The sequence below is a fragment of the Brassica rapa genome, chromosome A09, assembly GCF_000309985.2.
Source record: "Brassica rapa cultivar Chiifu-401-42 chromosome A09, CAAS_Brap_v3.01, whole genome shotgun sequence".
In the NCBI taxonomy this organism is placed as follows: domain Eukaryota; kingdom Viridiplantae; phylum Streptophyta; class Magnoliopsida; order Brassicales; family Brassicaceae; genus Brassica; species Brassica rapa.
The window spans coordinates 26902480-26921758 of NC_024803.2; the positions used below are offsets into that span (position 1 = coordinate 26902480).

At 33.4% G+C, this 19279-nt stretch overlaps 3 protein-coding genes across 3 annotated transcripts; all 3 read right to left on the reverse strand.

The window, feature by feature from the left end:
• Positions 1-1453: 1453 nt before the first annotated feature.
• On the reverse strand, positions 1454-7279 carry LOC103840312 (berberine bridge enzyme-like 9). Its single transcript, XM_033279805.1, has one exon. It carries the CDS (start codon positions 6848-6850, stop codon positions 5255-5257), a length of 1596 nt encoding a protein of 531 aa, XP_033135696.1. The 5' UTR covers positions 6851-7279; the 3' UTR covers positions 1454-5254.
• A 6159-nt stretch (positions 7280-13438) lies between these two features.
• On the reverse strand, positions 13439-14371 carry LOC103840366. The gene has a single exon (XM_009116862.2). The coding sequence runs from the start codon at positions 14369-14371 to the stop codon at positions 13439-13441; it is 933 nt and encodes a 310-aa protein (XP_009115110.2).
• Positions 14372-16403: 2032 nt separating this feature from the next.
• Positions 16404-18490, reverse strand: LOC103840313 (berberine bridge enzyme-like 8). Its single transcript, XM_009116808.2, has 2 exons — positions 17702-18490; positions 16404-17459 (listed from the first exon to the last, which is right to left on the reverse strand). The coding sequence occupies exons 1-2, from the start codon at positions 18336-18338 to the stop codon at positions 16504-16506; spliced, it is 1593 nt and encodes a 530-aa protein (XP_009115056.1). The 5' UTR covers positions 18339-18490; the 3' UTR covers positions 16404-16503.
• Between the last annotated feature and the right edge of the window lie 789 nt (positions 18491-19279).

A 19279-nucleotide genomic window follows, 5' to 3' on the forward strand; every position in this document is an offset into this window, starting at 1 on the left:
ATGTGAAAATAAAATTTCTCCGTTTAAGATATTTTTTACGTACCAGCGAAACTGTAAAAGGTTAAAAACAAAGTGTCAACTGGTACAATCTTCTTCGGCGTAAATACTACCCTATATAATCGACTATACAAATTACAGAGTTTTGTATAGGGTTTCGGTCTGTGGATTGAAATCAGAAACTAAATGATCCCATATAACTTTTTATTCCAAACCTTTGTTACCACTATAAACATCAAATCCCACGAACTAGTGGTACGTTCGGATTCAATTTTCCTTGAAAGAAATTATTTACATTCTCATAAAGAAATTATTTTATGAGAATTACATTAATCACCTTTTGTTAGTACATGTTTTGATATGAGAATTTCGGTTCTCTAAAAGAGTTCAATTTGTTTTTCACATAATGTTACAGCTAAGATGCTTGTCATTTAACATTTCACCAAAAAAAAATATTTTATCCCAAAAAATTATGGTGAATTATTTGCTTCTCAAGTTTTATACCTATTAAACTAAATTTTTCGTTAAATTATTAACAAGGGGATCTCACTCTATTCTTCTAAACTACTTATGAACAAAAGAATTTATGAAAAAAGTTTCCTCTCTAATTTTGATGAAAAATAAACAAAAGTTCATATTTTTTTATATTTTATTTAATTCCTCAAATGAAATTTTGTTTATTTTTTCCGTTCGATCAACTAATCAAAGCCGTAGTGGACTTAAGATATTTGACTTTAACTTGTACCTATTGTATTTATGAGCACTATACGATTAGCCAATAACGCGTTTCATAATCATAATAATTTACGTAATTAACGACTTTACAAGTTTGACGTATGCAGTATTCATATCAAATATTTTGGCGGTGAATAGATATATTTGTAACCTATTCGTGAAGCAGTACGGATCGAGTATTTTTGATTAATAAACTAATTAAGATCCGTCAAAGATTATGTATCCGATCATATATGTATATCGTGCAAGTCTTTGCTTAGATCCCGCGTTGTCCATTAATACCCACAGAAGCGTTGAATGTCTTGGTCAATAAATGTATACATCTTTCATGCACGTGAGTGTGTTATACTTTACAGTAAAAATGAACGGGAATTCTCCTTGACTGACATATAAATTTCATAAGAGCACTAGCAGTGAGGTAGACTGGTAGTACCTAAGTATCTTATAATTAGCCGTTTGACTAATAATATAAACCTAAGTTTCTTATAATTAGCCGTTTGGCTAATAATATAAAAATCAATTCTCTCCGATAGTCATTTTAAGTTTTTGTCATAAAAATAGTCATAAAATGATCAAAATAGTCTTTTTTTTTATTTTGAAATTTTTAATATTTATTTTTATTTTTTAAAATTTGAAACCATATCCCAAAACTCCACCCCTTAACTCTAAACCCTAAATCTAGATTAGTTAATTTTAGGATAAAAATATATTTTTACTTTTTAATAAAAATTATTTTGATCATTTTTCTCACTGAAGATTATTTATGTGACAAAAAACTTAAAAAGTGACTATCATAAAAAATTTATCTAGTATAAATTGTTTAAATTAATAAATATACTAACTGCAAATGGTTTATAAATTTATAATAATGGTTTGAAGCCATTTATAGCTAAGACTAGTTAGAATTGCTGGGTGTTGAACTAATTACTAACTCAACTAGAAACAAAATCGAAGGGAGAACGATGCTAATGCATATTAATTCATAAGAATCATTTGTTCTTCGTTGATGCTTTTTTTTTTTCTTTTGTCGAGAAGGAGAGAGTGGTTGTAGAAGAAAAATAACGCTGCTCAGAACAGGAGGAAAACTTTCATAAAACTTCGTGAATAAAAAGGCGAACAATACAAATTATCTTATATTGTTAGTTTGTGTAGTGAAGCCCCACCCATATCAACCCAACTATCATGAACTCAAGGAATTATTAGAGACAAACTTGAAACTGTTATTTGATTTGTAATTTTTATTTTAAGAAACACATGCGTTTTTATTTGATTTCTTTTTCAAAACTTTTGGCAATTTTATGACAATCTTGTAGGACCCTTATTTTACTACCATAGGACAACTGATATTTGTAAAGAATAATAAGAACATAAATCAAAATTATAATGCCGAAATATAAGGATAAAGAAGAATTGCAGAGTCGAGACGGTTAATCTCTTTTCTTAAATCTTTAAACGCTTCATAGTGTGACGGTTTCATAGCGTTCATAATCCCATGATACAACTGCAACATTGTTTTTGTTTACTATCACCGAAAAACAAAATCTATCAAAGCTAATTTTGTGCTGTACTCTCAGACTCAAAATAAAAAAAAATAAGCATAACTATTCAACATGAGGAAAGAGATTTGTTGTTTTGTATATCTTCTGTTTATTTCAACTAGAACCTTTTCCGGGCGGGGTTTTTGCAAAAAATTTAAATAAAATTTAAGTTTATATATTATTTTATTTGAGTACATATATATATATATATATATATATATATATATTTACAGCTTTGAAAAATAAAATAATTTATGACTTTGAAGCTATTTAAATTAAACTTTATTGTTTTTACTATCTAAAATATATGTCAAATGAAATAACAAAAACTAGTTAAGTCTTAGTTATAATCCAATTCCTCATCTTTACCTATTTGAGTTCTTTCTTCTTTTATTGTAAACCTACCTATTTGAGTTCTCATTATAAGATATTGTAAGATTTATAATGATTATAATGAAGTTAGTCGAATAAACTATTTGTTGGGTTTTCCTCATTATCCCAAGATGAATCAAAGTACAATCAAACCTTAACCCAAGAAGTCCAAGAAGAAGTGTGTAGAAGATGTAGATAATATCAAGAGAATTTCTAGAAATAGCTAGCAGTTACCTTTCTCTAGTATAAATATAAGTGCTTAGTTCACTTGGAATGTTGGTGCGTAGCTTCTCACAATTATCACATAGACTGAACTGGAAAGCATTTGAAAAGGCCTCTTTCCATAACGTCAGATATCACCAGCTGAAGAGATAACTTCCTCCTTTCTTCGTACTTCCGATCGTGTGATGAATCTCACTACAATGGGCTACAATAAACGAAGAATTCATGATAGACGCTTCAGTTTGAAATCAATAAGGTGACCTGCGTAGCATTGACCGTTGCAGCAATGAGTGGGTTTCCTGCCAACCTTAAACATGTTTCATCAATCAGGTGCGTTCATAAATGTGAATTGTATTAGGTAGAATAACTTACGATGATAAGTATTCAATGGTAGGAGCTACGTCGTTGTCTAAGAATACCCTGGATGAGGACATTGAGCTGAGGGAGAGGTTGCCTGTAGATGTTGGAGATCAATTAGCACTTGGTTACAGAAAAGAGAAGGCAACGGGCCAAAATCACATAAATGGGAACATAGTTTCATGTTCTTGAACATGATGTGGAAACATTTAAGACATAAATGGATCTTATGTTGCTGCCTTTGGATGACTAAAAATTGGAATTAAATCATGCAGGAAATCATTATGTTCTTCATCAAAATGTGGAAAGGTTTTACCTCCAGTACGTTTATCGGTCACTGTAGTTACTAACAGAAAAGAAGAAGTAGCGAGCTTTTTGTTAAACTTGCGGTAGAACTCAATACTCATTAGCAACCTGGTAATCGTGCAACACGATTAATGAATGACTATAGCCTATGTTATATGGGATTACATATTAGTCACTCGATTAGCTGGAGAAGGGAAATAATCATTCTAGGTAATCATTGTCGTACCTATTCATCAATCATATAAGCAGCTCCATCCCAATTAGACTCTCCCAATCCAGGAGCGACATCCTTATAAATTAAGATGCAGTTGCTTTCCCGATTAATCGCGCCGTTCTGTTAGTCATAGCTTCCGACGATTATATTTGTGTGGAGAGAAATAGGTTAAACTTACGGATTTGGAGAAGAGGTATATATATAAGTGTAACTTTGAAGGAAGCAGAAGAGTTGAATGACCATTGATTGTCGAAGTGAATCATGAAGCTTTATGAATAGTTAAAGTAGTACTCTACGTTACTGAGGAGGGTTGGAGGAGGTGAAAGGGGAAAGGGGAAAATTAACTCTGACGTCAATTGGGGGGGGGGGGGGAGGGGAGGAAAAAGACGATAAAACAATTTTTTACTCATCTTTGAGCCAGCAAGATGGGCCAAAAATATATAACTCGGTCCAGATATGTTTAAAATAAGTGACATGGCATTGTATCATTGGTTGATTTTTGAAGCCGACGTGAATAGGCTTCAAGAAGACGATAGAACAATTTTTTTACTCATCCTTGAGCCAGCAAGATGGGCCAAAAATATATAACTCGGCCCATATATGTTTAAAAATAAGTGACATGGCATTGTATTATTGGTTGATTTTTGAAGCTGACGTGAATAGGCTCAATGGGGCTCATATCCCTCTTTTACCTATTGTTTGATATGAGAGAAGTGCTTTATATGCTTGTTCCAACAAGCACCAATAACAAAATGTATGCAACATTGATTCAAAATGATAAATTTTGAACAACAATTAAGACAAGGTCAATGGGAACGTTTCTTATCATCAATGGCAAAAATATTTCTGAATCATAAAATTAATTTGAATTTGACCCAAAGGATCATTAAGGTATTAGACTAGTTGTCTATTTATCAAATTAATTTTTAATTCCAAATCAGTCTATTCCAAATTTAATTTGGTTAACTCGGTTTTATGTGCAAACACATTTTATAATCGACTATATCTTTCTACCAATATACCATAGTATATTTATATGGTCATGAACCAGTTTATTACTTCTCCATATATAAATAAGAGGATTTTCACCTCATAATTTTCATGTGGGATATTTACTAGTTTCTGAAACATAGTCAAATTGTCAAGCTTTACAAGTTTTCCAAGTTAATGACTTTGGACCAACATTTCTCATTCAAACGAACTAAGATTTTGACATGTGGTTAGACTACTTCATAGTGTCCATGGTTATTCCGATGAACGTCTTTGCCCGGAAATTTACTGAAAATGGTCTAAAACCATTTAATCAAAAAAGGAGTTTCAACAAATCTTTCATCATCTAATTCAAATCATAGGTATAAGGCCTGAATCCAATAAAGACATGCACAGAGCTCAAACTCTTTCCGTTTGACATCAAACGATTCGATTGTTAATTTTATTATTAAAATATAACTTTTGTAAAAAAATTCAATAAGGAAGCAAAGAGCATATATGTCTCGTCTCTACTCTCTAGACCCTAGTGGCTTGAGGGCACAGGAATGCTCTGTTCGTAACGGAAAAAGTTGTCTGGATCAACTCTGCTCTTAACACTAACCAATCTCTCGAAGTTGTTCTTAAAATACTTCACCCCATACACTTTCCCTTCCTCGTACGTCGAATTCAAGCTCGTGCCAATGTCTACGTCTCTATAGTTCAAAAACGCCTCTCTTGGGTTCTTTGACACGTAAGGGGTCATTGCTTCGAAAACTCTCTCCGTCTGGCTCATGCATTCTTTAGCCACTTCTTCCCCTGGCACAAACCAGTTTGCCGCGTACTGGATCTTGAACTTGTTGCCTGCTCGATGCGGAAACGCTGTCTCGGTCGATGGAATCTCGCTCATCCTCCCTCCGTACGGGTTCCAAGCCATTGTCACGTTCTCGTTCTCTAACAGGACCTTGAATATCGCATCTAAACCGGTTCTTGATATCGGTTTTTGGACGTAATCAGACTTTCTCTTGAGGTAGATTTGCTTTTGCGGGATCCGGTTTAGCATAACCGATGTTGGTGCTGTACCGGGTGGGATACTGAGCCAGAACAGAACCGATTCGATCCATTTCATTTCTATGCATTCTGTTTTGTTCAGACCAAGCTCCGGGAACTCCTTGGTCATGATCTCTAGAAGCCTTGACGAATCTCCGAGGAACATTCCCATGAAAGAAGCCTTCACAGTTTTGTTGCTTGTGCTTAAAGTTAATCGTATGAACAAACTATTGTCAATCTTGTCTGCGATCTCTTGCCATTTCACTACAAGTTCCTTGGTGTTCACGCCACCTCTCTTTCCGACAGCTTCTACGTTAAAGACTGTGACCTTCTCTGGCACCGGAACAAGCTTGATCTTCCAGGCTAAGACAACACAGAAACTAGCAGCTCCACCTCCACGTAAGGCCCAGAAAAGATCTTCTCCCATTGAGGTCCGGTCCAAGACTCTTCCCTTAGCATCAACGATCTTAGCGTCTATAATGTTATCAATCGATAAACCGTATCTTCTCATCATGTTTCCATAACCACCACCGCTAAAATGTCCACCAGCGCCTAAACCGGGGCAGATTCCGGCAGGAAATCCACGTAGATCGTTGCTTTTATTGGCGACTCCGTAGTAGATCTCTCCAAGCGTAGCACCGGATTGGACCCACGCGGTGTCAAGTTTACGACCAAACTCGATAGACCGGAGGTTGAACATGTCTAGGACAACGAAATCTACTGTTGATAGATACGACAATCCATCATAGTCGTGGCCTCCACTGCGGATCCTGAGCTGGAGGCTGAGTTTCTTAGCGCAGGTGATCGTAGCCTGAATGTGAGTAACATCGGCTGCAGCTACAATAGCGATAGGCTTACGTGTCGTGTTGTTGAAGTAACGGAGGTTACGGACGTAGTTATTGAGGATTATGAGGAACTTAGGGTTTTGTGGAGTGTATGTGAAGTTTTGAATCGGGGAACATGGATTTGAGGGTTTCAAACCGATGATGCATTGGGTGAAAACGCTTCCAAGTGTTGGTGGTGATGCCAATGATGTTTGGATTGTAAAGAGAAAAACAGAGATGATTAGGGTTTGGATTGTTGGAGATTTCATTGCTTGTGTTTCTTGCTATCACCTTCGTTTACGGGTTTGCATTTTCTTATATGTTTGTTGAATCGACATGACTATACAATCGTCTGTTCTTGTAGCTGAATGAATACTTTAAGGTAGTAGATTGATATCTTCCTAAATTAGTTAATTAATCAATATGGAGATTCTATGCTTAATATATGTGATCTGTTTCCTATAAGTTCAATTGGTCCAGTCAATTTATTGAATCTTCACTATTAAAAGAGAAGTACCATTTTTATTTACCACAAAAAAGTCATAATAGGTTTATTTTTTTTATTACATATATATTAATTATTTACATTAATTTATTGAATATATAAGATTTCTAAAATTTTAATAATTATAAAGATATTAAATTAAAAATTTGTTGAAAAATCTGACAAAATCTAATTAATTTTTTAAAATATTGTTTTTAATTAATAAATTAAATAATTTTGTAGTTATTAATAAAATATTATTATACTTAATTTTAAATACAAATTTATTATAAAACAACGAAAAATAAAATTATATGCTAACCTTTTATAAATTTTATAATTATGTATATATTATATTAAAATAGACGTAATATATAAATTAAATATTAAAATATCTTCTTTATTAAAAGAGAATTACTATTTTTATCTACTACAAAATAGTCATACTAGACGTCTAAGTCCATATATTCAAATAATTTTTTTATTGTTTACATTAGTTTATTTAATGTATAACATTTCTAAATAATTATAAGGATATTAATAACAAATCCATTTTAACTATAAATTTAAATTTTAGTTTTAGGAATAACAAAATCTGTTGAGAAAAAATCTAACAAAATCTTTTTAAATTTTTTAAATATTCTTTTAATTAACGCACTTATTAATTTTGTAATTAGTAGTATAATATTATTATAAATTAATTTTAATTAAATTTTATTATAAACAAAATAATGAAATTATATGCTAATTTTATAAATATTATAAGTATATTCTACATTATATTAAAATAGAAGTAATTAATGAATTACATATTAAAATTATGCTGAATTGGTAAACCAATATATTTTGAAAAGTACTTTCATTAAGATGAATAAATAAAATATCATTCACCGTTTAAAGTGACTAAAATATCATTCATCTTTTAAAATGATTATTATTCAAAAATTAAGTAATAATTTTTACAAAAAATAAAATTATTAGCATATGTTAAATTTTAATATTTAGAACTATATATCATCTATTAAATTATTTTTAAAATGACAGTAGTATATTATCATAAATTATTATATACAAAATAATATAAAATTTTATATCTATAAATGAAATGTTACCCGCACGGATGTGCAGGCTAGAATCTAGTGTTGCTTAATATAGTTATATACATAGAATTATAGAAACAAGATTTTTTTTCAAATGTCATGAGAAGAAAGAAATACTTTAATATATTTTTATAATTACAAATTACGTATCATTTTGTTCTATATTAGCATCACTATTTTTATTTAAATAGTCTTCCCTTTTTATGTTTTTCCCCGTAAATATTGATCACATTTTTCGAAGAGCGTAGCATACTTTTTTTTTGTCGTATGAAACCAATAATCTAGATGGTTCAAAAAGTACAACACCAACACCAAAATAATAAAAAATCAGCAAGAGACAACTACACTAACTCAAACTTACAGGAAAGGTTTAAGAGATGATATTGGAACCTCGTTTCGAATGATCTCATGTAAACAAAAGGGCCCTCCAAAAATAAGATAACATTAGAACCGATCATCCCTCTACAAGTAAAGTAACACTGAAACCCACTATCACTCCAAAAATAAAGTAACATTGGAACCGACCATCCCTCTAAAAATAAAGTAACATTGGTACCCGCTATCTCGTACGCTCTTCACAACTTCTCTTGCTACCTTATTAGACTCTGAAGACTCTATTTCGAATATGACCATTGGAAACTCCAGACACAAGGCCGAAATGTGGTGAAACAGAATACAATATCTTGTCCAATTTGTAGGGTTATTGGTTGCGTCCACCATATCCTGAGAATCTGAAGCAATGACTGCATCATGAATATGAAGATCTCTCATATCCTGAGAATCTGAAGCAATGACTGCATCATGAATATGAAGATCTCTCAAGCTCTTCATCACCCAAATAAGGCATCTCAACTCTGCAGTGAGCCTATCTGATGAGCATGTAAAGGCATCTCGAGCATGTTAACCCACCATACCTCTGTGATTTTGAGTGATCCATGCACCTCCGTTATGAAGTTTGTCATTTCTCCAATTTGCATGCATATTAAATATTATCTAACCAAGCATTGGAGGTATCCATTTCCTCAACACTCGGATTTTAGAGATTAACACATCCTCTTCCAACCTCTTTCTGCAACTTGAACCATAAATTAGCTTCATCAAAGGCTTTTTGCACTTGGACCTGTAGAGATTCTTGTACTCTTGCATATATGATACCATTCATGTTCTTCCATATTGTCGATAGTACCATGGGATTTTCTCCAAGGCAATAGTATCATCTAGCATTAACTGGAAACTTTATGATAACAACTCAGATCAATCAGTGTGCTTCGTATAAGCCCATATTTCTCTATCTACGACTTTCCCAATGGTCATCTTTTGTATCATTTGGATTTCATTTGATGAAAACAGCTCCTGGAGAATTTCCATTCGCCATTTACCATTAGACCGTATCAAAGCTAATACCTTCACGTTAATATCGTAAGATACTTTTTTGTTGATTGGCCGCTTAGGTACATCATCAAAGATCCAATGTTACGTTCCCATCACCAATAGATTTGATTAGTCCCTTTAACAATAATTCTCTGCCAAAAAGAATACTTTTCAAGCATAAGAAGATCTGTAACCTTTACCACATTCCAAAAAAATCTTTGGAAGCATAGTATGTGTCTTTGTAAACCCGAGCCAGAAGACTTTTTGGTTCATTGAATAATTAACCGCCATGTTTGCTTGGCTAACAACGCTTGATTGAAATATTTTATTTCTCTGCAATCCAAACTTCCCTTGTTTTTAAGAATACATAATTTCTTCCAAAATATCCAATGAATCTTCTTCTTATCTCAATCTTTATCCCACTAGGAACTTGTTATTGCACTCATGATCTTTTAATTTGGCAGTGATTTTAGTGTGGCGAAAGCATGTCACTGCATACATAGGGAGAGTCGTAGTAATAAACTTGAGAAGTACCTATTTTCTCTAAGGGAAATCTCTTTGGCAAACTACCCTCTAAGTCTTTTTTTTTAGTTCCTGACAAGTGAAAGCTAAAAGTCATGTTTTGATCCATTCAAACATTCAGGCGGGCCTAAATATTTCTTATGTCCTTCTTCATTTTCGAAGTCCAAGATCTCAATAAGTAATCTCTTCGTAACCGGGTCAATATCCTTACCGAAAGTGATGGCTGATTTCTGGAAGTTACTAACCTGACCCGATGAGTCTGCTCCATATAGCTCCAGACATCACAAAAACTCTGCACTCACTAAGATTTTCCTTGCACAGAAATAGGTTGTCATATGCGAAAAATAGATGCTACACAGAGGGATATTTTTGGGTGAGTTGCATACCTGTGATTAGTCCATTTCATTCTGCTGTGTTCATAAAATGCACCAAGGCTTCTATGAGAATATAAGCTCCACGTCGAAGTTTAACTGGGACATCTCTATAATATTATTTGAGATATCAGTTTCGTATGTGTCTCATTCACGTTAATTCTCATGATAGCTAATTACATTGATAACCTTATTGAATTAGTACTATTATGCAACTGCCATTATCAAAATTTCTGTTGTGATTTTTTATAGTAATTTTTTGTTAAATATCAAAAAGGAAAATATCCATATATCTTTCAAAGCTATTTGGTATCTTTAAATATATGTATTTGGATTTGATAAGATAGGTATAACAAATAATTAATTAAAAAATATTTTTCATTTTTTTAGAAACATATACATATGTAATCAATTATACTAAAAAAATATTATCTATTATTTATTTTTAATAAGTATGAGATCTATATTTACAAAAAAAATATTTTATGGATTAAAAATATTTATTATTTTATTTTCAAAATAAAAGTTACTCGAGAAATTGTCTAAAATACCACAAGTTAAGTACCACTTTTCAGAAATACTTTCAATCCAAAATATATAAACATTTGGGTTTAGGATTTAGTGGTTATTTTTTAGTGTTTAGTATTAAACGGTTTGGATTGGGCTTACAAATGTTTTATAAATATTTTGAAAAATTAGCTTAGCAGTATTTTGTCACAAATTTAAAATATTTATGAAAATAGTCATTCATTAATGGTAAATTTAAAAAGTGGTATCAAATTTATGGTAGAATTAAAATTTCCCCTATTTAATATTAAAGTGAGAAATCAATATTTTTAATTTCTTTATTTTTCTTCTTCTACTATAGTTATAAAAACATATATAAAATTATATAGAATTTTATAAATCTATATTTACAAATGTAAGATAAATAACAAAACTAAATGAAAAGTCAAAAATATTAACTTTTTAACCTTAGAACCAAGAAAAACAATTATTTCAATTTAGAGAAGTTGGTGCAATTAATATGTTTTAAAATAATTAATCGAATGGTCTGAATTGTTATACATAAAATTATATGTCAAATAATATAATTTAAAAATATACTTAATTATATATATATATATATATATTATAAACCATCTTAGCAAAACATTAATCATTTATTATTATATATTATTTATAAATATTTAAATATGTTTATAACTTTTTAAAATATCACTGATTATATTGGTTAATGTGTTAATTAAATTGAGACTTAGTTTTCTTTTTGTCAGCAACATAAACAGACTCAAACTGACTCTACAAACCAAACTGGTAGCTCCACATCAATATGGACAACAAAACGATGGTTGCTTCCTTGCACTGCGTGCTAGGCTGTCCGCCTTAGAATTATGTGTGCATGGTATATGGATGATTTATGAGCTCTGGAAGCTCATCTTCAAGATTTTTATGTCTTCCAAATAATTTGCAAAGGTTGGTCATTATTCTGGTTTTGAAACAATTTCACCAACTGAGAATAATCCGTTGCAAATGTAACTGTAAATTGCCTGAGATTTCGCATACATTCCAATGCTCAAATCAAAGCATCGATCTCCGAGTGTAAGGGAGACTGAGCCGCTCTTGTATTCTTCGCTCCCATTAAACCATCAAAACCTTTCAGAGTGCTATACCATCCTTGTCCGGAAAAGGGTTCTTTGGTTTTCCATGACCCATCTGTAAAACACCATCTACCTAAGATAGCCGGTACCATTGGTTTCACCGCCAAGCGAGAATGGTCAAGTGTCTGTATAAGTAAGTGATTACTTATACAGATCCATGCAAATTGATGATCTTCCAACTCTGGAAAGATCCTCCTAAATAAATGATCCATGTTTGTAAAGATAGGTTGGGTGGAAAATATTTTTGGGTTTGATGGAATGCGAGAGAGCGCCCAAACCTGAACCGCCGGTAGACATTCAAAGAAAACATGATTAATGGATTCCTCAGGGTCTTCACATCTTGCACAAATCGTACCACCTTGTATTCCTCGTGCTCGTAATTTTTTCTTGACTGCAATACATCCTATGACCAATTGCCATAAAAAAGGGCTTCATCTTAGGTGGACAACAAATTTTTCAGCAGTGAGCCTTCAATGGATTGACTGAAAGACCGTACTCTGGTAACGTTCTTTCTCCATCCGGATACACTCGTTCTAATTGGTATCTGGATTTAACCGTGTATCTCCCAGTATTAGTGAAATGTTATCCATCTCGATCTGGTGACGAAAATCAGCTGAGTGGAATGATTTCAATTAATTCCACATCTTGAGGATCCACCAGAATCCGAATACCTGTAAAGTTCTTGTTCTTGATTCTATATTGATGAGAGAATCCACCGTAAGGTCCGGGTAAATGTTGTGTTGAAATTTTATTTGCTGGTCTCCGGCGAGTGGATGGAAGCCAAAAATTTTATTTTTCTAATTCTTCGTTAAACAATATATTTAATCATACAAATTGTTATCAAATATATTTACAAGAGGATATGATGAATGAACCAAATATAATTAAAATTCTTTTTTGTAATATATCTAAAAATAAAACAAAATGGGATTCAACTGAAAAGTAAACAACCTAATGCGAAATAAATTAAACCGTTCAAATTGTTATACATATATATAATTAAAATAACAACATAATTTTATTTAAATACATTATTCTGTTTAATTATTTTTCATACATATAGATTATTAAATAATTTAAAATCTATCAAAAAGTGGAAACGATAGATTAATTAATTATAATTTGACTATTTTGTAAATATTTATATATGTGCTTGAGCACAGAAAAATCACCTAGTGAGTGAAATGTGAGAGTAAGTTCACTTATGACAATTGGTTTTTTTTTTTTTTTTTTTTTTTTTGATGAAATGTGAAATTTATTGATAAGAGTAAAATAATAGGCATTTACAAAAGAATATGGAAACTATATGAGTAGGCTATACAAAGAAGCAATATTTTATGAAAAAAACCTATGGCCTGTCAAATACTTCAAACCAACGTTGAAGCAATCCAGCAAACCGATGAACCGGCCCATAACGAAGAGAGCTGATCCTGTTCCGTATGGCTTTATCAACGATCCGGATAGCTTGGTCCACCGTACGAAAGCCTCTCTGGTGTCTGCGTTCATTCCTCTCCTTCCACATATAGTAAACACAAGTCTGGAACACCATTTTCAGTAGGATCTTATCCATAAGCTGAAGATTATTGTTAGTAACAAACTGCAGAGTGAGCGACCAGTCCGGATTGATCCTTCTGCCACACAAACTACCTGCTAGTCTATCCCAAACAGAGTATGTGTAAGGGCAAGCAAAGAAGACGTGATCCCTTGTCTCATCCCACTCACCACACATCACACACCCTTGCTGAATGCCCCACGCCCGCATACGATCTCCTGTAGAAAGTCTGTTCTTAACAGCCAGCCAGACAATGAAGGAGTATCTAGGGACTCCTTGAGTGAACCAGACACATTTACTCCAAGGTACAGTGGCCTTTCTCACACGTATCTGATCCCATGTTCGAACCGAAGAGAACTGCGCTTTATAAGTGTCCTCTGCATGTTTCCAAAGAACCTTATCCCTCCCTTGATCTTCCTGCGGCACCTGAATATTCTGGATACTCTCATATAAATCATGAAAGTGACGACTACGCTGGCCTCGAATGTTCCAGCGAGATTGAGCAACTGCATCAATAACTCGAGCATTCCGGGCTACTCCAAGGTAACAAGTACCTACAGCGCCAGTAATGTCAATAAGCCTGCCCATCTGCAGCCAATCATCAAACCAGAAAAAAGCCTTTTGTCCATCATTGATCTCAAACCTAATAAACTGATAAGCTAGAGGCCTCAGCTTTAATAATTTCCTCCACATCCAAGAACCCTTTCCATGTAAGTCCGAATTAAGCATGATATCAGAGTCCGACACACATTGCCCAAACTGAACCGAAATCGATCCGGCCCATTAAAAGAATGAGAGATACCCTATCGATCCTAAACCGACCTGGCCCGAATGTTCATGCGGTCTGACTGAACTGAATCCTAAATTGGGATATTATCAAGATTAATAGTTATAGGAACTATTATCTCGAGAGATGGTACGAGAATATAAGCTCTCACATCGGGACTCTAACTGAGACATGAGAAATATATAAAGGATTCAGGCCCGGCTTAAATATTAAATGGGCCCTGTGCTAAGTTAAATTTTTCTAATAATTTTAGGTATATAATTGTTACTTTCACAACTAAGACCCTAATATTTATACATTCTAACAAAACAGGGCCCTAATTTCCTTAAGAATTTTTTTTTTTAAAACAAGACCCTGTGCAAATGCACTGTGTGCACTACCTCTAAGCCGGCACTGAAAGGATTATAGCCAATCTATTTATCACAAACTGGTTTGGTTTTAAATTGAAAGCACAATGAACCCGAATTTAGCAGGTTCAACACAAATGATGAAATGATGAATAAGAAAGGAATTAATGGATCTTCATACCTAATTCCCTTTTACGGAGTGAAATGCTCATTAGATTCTCCATTGATCAACCCTGTATAAGAAACAGTTCGAACACAGCACATCATCCAACTAATCTATCGCCTATCAAAACCCATGTTCACAAAAAAATCATAGACTATAATAGAAATCGAGAAATAAATCAATTACTACTAGCTGTATATAACACATCATTGGACTATTAATTATTGTTTCCAACACATGCATATTATTTTATTGATTTATCAAAAATGTTATCAACATTTTGTAACCAATATGACCTAGAGAGTGCTTATAGAAAACATATTATTCTCATAGATATATCCAACAGACAAGTCCTTGCGCATTACTAGTCCAACTCTCCCGTATACAAACGCAATTAATCTCGCGAAACTGATTCTTAAAATCCCTAAATCACACAATTTTCCCAGTAAAACCGAGTTTTTTTTTTTTTTTTGCAAAAGTAAAACCGGAAATTCTTCCGGTCATAGAAACATAAGAGACCATTAGTTTTTCTTTTACTCAACTTCAACTTTCATTTGCCAAAGCCTGATACAACCAATTGTGACCACGGTGCCTCAACAGAGACTTTAGCCACAAAGTGATATATGGAAGAAGATATAGCATCATCTAGGATCACTAATTTGGATCCTACATTACCCTATATATATATATATATATATATATATATATATATCTAACAAGTAACAACCGATCACGTTGACCACCAATGAAAACAAATTAGTTAATTCAACCGGTGAAGATGAACGGAAAGAGACGATTAGTTAGCTCCGTAATAAAGCGAGTCGCAAAAATTAATTATATATGCCTCTCCACATGCACGGCATAGACCAAAATAGTTCATTGCACTAGCTCAAAACTGTAAAGTCCATCCCGCTTTACTACTTGAATTATCACAAGCGAATCCTTATTTCCCAAATGTTAGCATCTGCATAAGCGATCTCAATCAGTCAATCGTATATCTTAGGTGATTGATCAAAAGTGTTCATAATTCATGGGATTCATTGTACTAATTATCAAAATAGCCCAAGAAAATCCTTATCCCACCTCCACCCTAAGCAGAACCGGCTTTTGAGCCAAACTAAAGAAACTCATGCTTACAACTGATATTCAATAAATAACTTTTAACCAAATATTTTATTTGAAAATATTTCAAAGCTCCAACCTTTTAGTATCAAATCTCTTTCCTGCTCTGACTCTTGGTTATGCTTCATTAGAATTATGTGACGGTAAAAATATTAGTGTTGGGATGGATTAGCAAAAGGGTCTATTACTACGAACACTGGTGCCGTGGTGCACCAGAGAACACAAGAATAGAGTGAGATCCTCAAATAAGAGTTCAATGTTCCTTTTTATTGTCAACATAATCAATATTTCATCTATATACTACTATTAGTAAACTCTACTGTAGGCCCGAGCTTCTGAATCTAATACCCATATAACAATCAAACTTTATTTACTATAAACTTTATAAGAATTACAACACAATCATTACACAATAGCAATTTCACTAAATAAATATATGAAACTATGGTTTCACAGGAATACTCTGTTCGTTCCTGAAGAAGTTCCCACTATCAACTCTCGTCTTAATCTTCACCAACCTCTCGAAATTTCCGTTGAAATATTTCTTCCCGTAACGTTCACCTTCCACGTAGCTCCGGACAACTCCGTCGTGAGAATTAATCCCCAAGTCAACATCCCGATAGTTAAAATACGACTGTCTCGGATTCTTGGAAACAAAAGGAGTCATGAACCGGTACAGCTCCCTAGTCAGCTCCATATACCGGTTCGTCAACCTATCTTCTCTCCAGTTCGCACCGTACTGAATCTTCCAGAGGTTCCCTGCTCTGTATGGGAACGGAGTAGCCGTGGACGGAACCCTCCCCATCATGCCGCCGTATGGATTGAAAGCCATCGTTGGGATTTCAAGCTCGATCATCTTCTTCCATATAGATTCTAAACCGGTTCTTGAAATCGGCTCGCGGACGTAATCGGACTTCCTCTTGAGATAATTAACGGTTTGGTTCCTCTGGAGGAGAACTGTCTCCGGCGTACCAACACGGATATTCGTCCAGAAAAGCACTGACTGGATCCAGCTCGTCTCGGTACAGTCTGATCGGACCAGACCCAGTTCTGGTAATCTCCGGTTTAATATAGACAGAAGCGTTGATGCGTCTCCGAGGAACATACCTACGAAAGATGCCCTAACGGTCTTTTTAGAAGAAACGGTACCGTTTACTACGTCAATGACGACTCTTATGAAGAGCTCGTCGGGAAGCACTGAAGCGACTTGTTGCCACTGGTGAACGATCTCCGTCGCGTTTTGTTCCAACGTCCGGGAGACTCTAAAAACGGTGACGTTTTCAGGGACTTCGACGAGGTTTATTTTGTAGGCCAAAACGACGCCGAAGCTTCCTCCTCCTCCTCCGTTGATTGCCCAGTAGAGATCCTCTCCCATCATTTTTCTATCCAAAATATTTCCTGAAATTTTAAAATATAATATAGTGAGTAAATAATTATATATTAAACATAATTGCGTCTAACGTTTATATATATTGTTCAGGTGATTGTCTAAACTGAATAATCCTTTAAATTATCTTAACCAAAATTTTAAGCAAAATCACTGTGTCCTAATGAGTATGGTTGATTTTAGGACATTGAGTAATACTTTAAAATTTTAATCAGCACATACAATAAGGAAGCTACAGGGATATTGATTATACCATTGACATCGACCATTCTTGCATCGATAGTATTATCGACGGTGAGACCGTACTTTCTCATTATGTTTCCGTACCCTCCGCCGCTAATATGGCCACCAACACCAACCGTCGGACAAATCCCTGCCGGATAAGCTAGGGTTTTGCTTTTCTCCCATATATAGTAATAAACTTCTCCGAGAATGGCACCGCTTTGGACCCACGCGGTTTTACTCGCTAGGTCAACATCAACCGACCTGAGATTAAACATGTCGAGGACAAAGAACGGCTTCCCAGAGTACGTAACGTATGACAAGCCGTCGTAGTCGTGGCCGCCGCTTCTGATTTTCATCTGAAGGTTGTGACGTCGGCCACAAGTAATTGCGGCTTGAACGTGTGATTCGTGTGTTGCGGCGATTATAAGCAGAGGTTTGGGAGTTGTGGAGGTGTTGAACCGGAGGTTGCGGATGTAGGCTTCTAGTACTGAGGAGTAGGAGCTGTTTCCGGAGAAGATCACGGCAGAGGAGATGGGATGTTTGGGGTCGGAGTTCGACGTTAGGCATTGTGTGAAAGTCTCGGAATTTGCTAATGATGAGTTTGATTCCCATATGGTGACAATGAATAAGATCAAAGCTAGCAACGTTGTTCTTGAACGTTTCATTTTGAGCAATGAAATAAGAATAAACAAATTTTTATGTTTGTAAATTTCGTTATGGCTTTTGAAGGTATATATAATAGAGAACTAAGAGAAGATCATGCATGACGCCAAAATGTTTGACCAAGAAAAGTCAAATGTGGGTTCAACTTGTCTCATAATTTTTTTATTTTGCGTGATGACAATGTTATAGTATTTAGTTATAGGGAAAATCGCATAAAAAACCTTGAAAGTGTCACTTACTCGCACTTTAAACTTTGAACTTTTTTCACTAACACTTTTAACCTTCAAAGTGACATTTTTATCATAAAAAACCTCCAAAGAAGAAAAATGACCTGTTTAACAGGTTAAAAACAGTTTTTTTTTCAAAAAATAATTATTTAATTAATAAATAAACAAAAAAATTAATAAAAATCGAAAAATTAAACAAAAAACTCCTAAATTAAAAAAAAGTGAGAAAAATAAATAACGATTTAGAAAATTAAATAAAAAATAACTAAACATTCAAAAATAAATAAGAACAAATTAAAATAGAGAAAAAATAATAATAAATTTCAAAAATTCAAAATTCAAAAAAGTCTTTTTTTTTTCATTTCAAATATAATGTCGGAAATTATCATTGGAGATATGCCAAAAACCGTCATTGGAGATATGTCGGAAATAACGGTTTTTGGCATATCTCCAATGATACGGTTTTTGACATATCTCCAATGATAATTTCTGACATTATATTTAAAAATGAATGTTGAATTTTCATTTTTTTTTTGAAATTTATGATTTTTTTTATTTTTCTCCATTCTAAATTGATCTTATTTATTTTTTGAATTTTTTATTTAATTTTTTAAATATTTATTTATTTTTTGAATTTTTTGAATTCATGAGTTTTTTGTTTAATTTTTCGATTTTTATTAATTGTTTTGTTTATTTTATTAATTAAATAATTATTT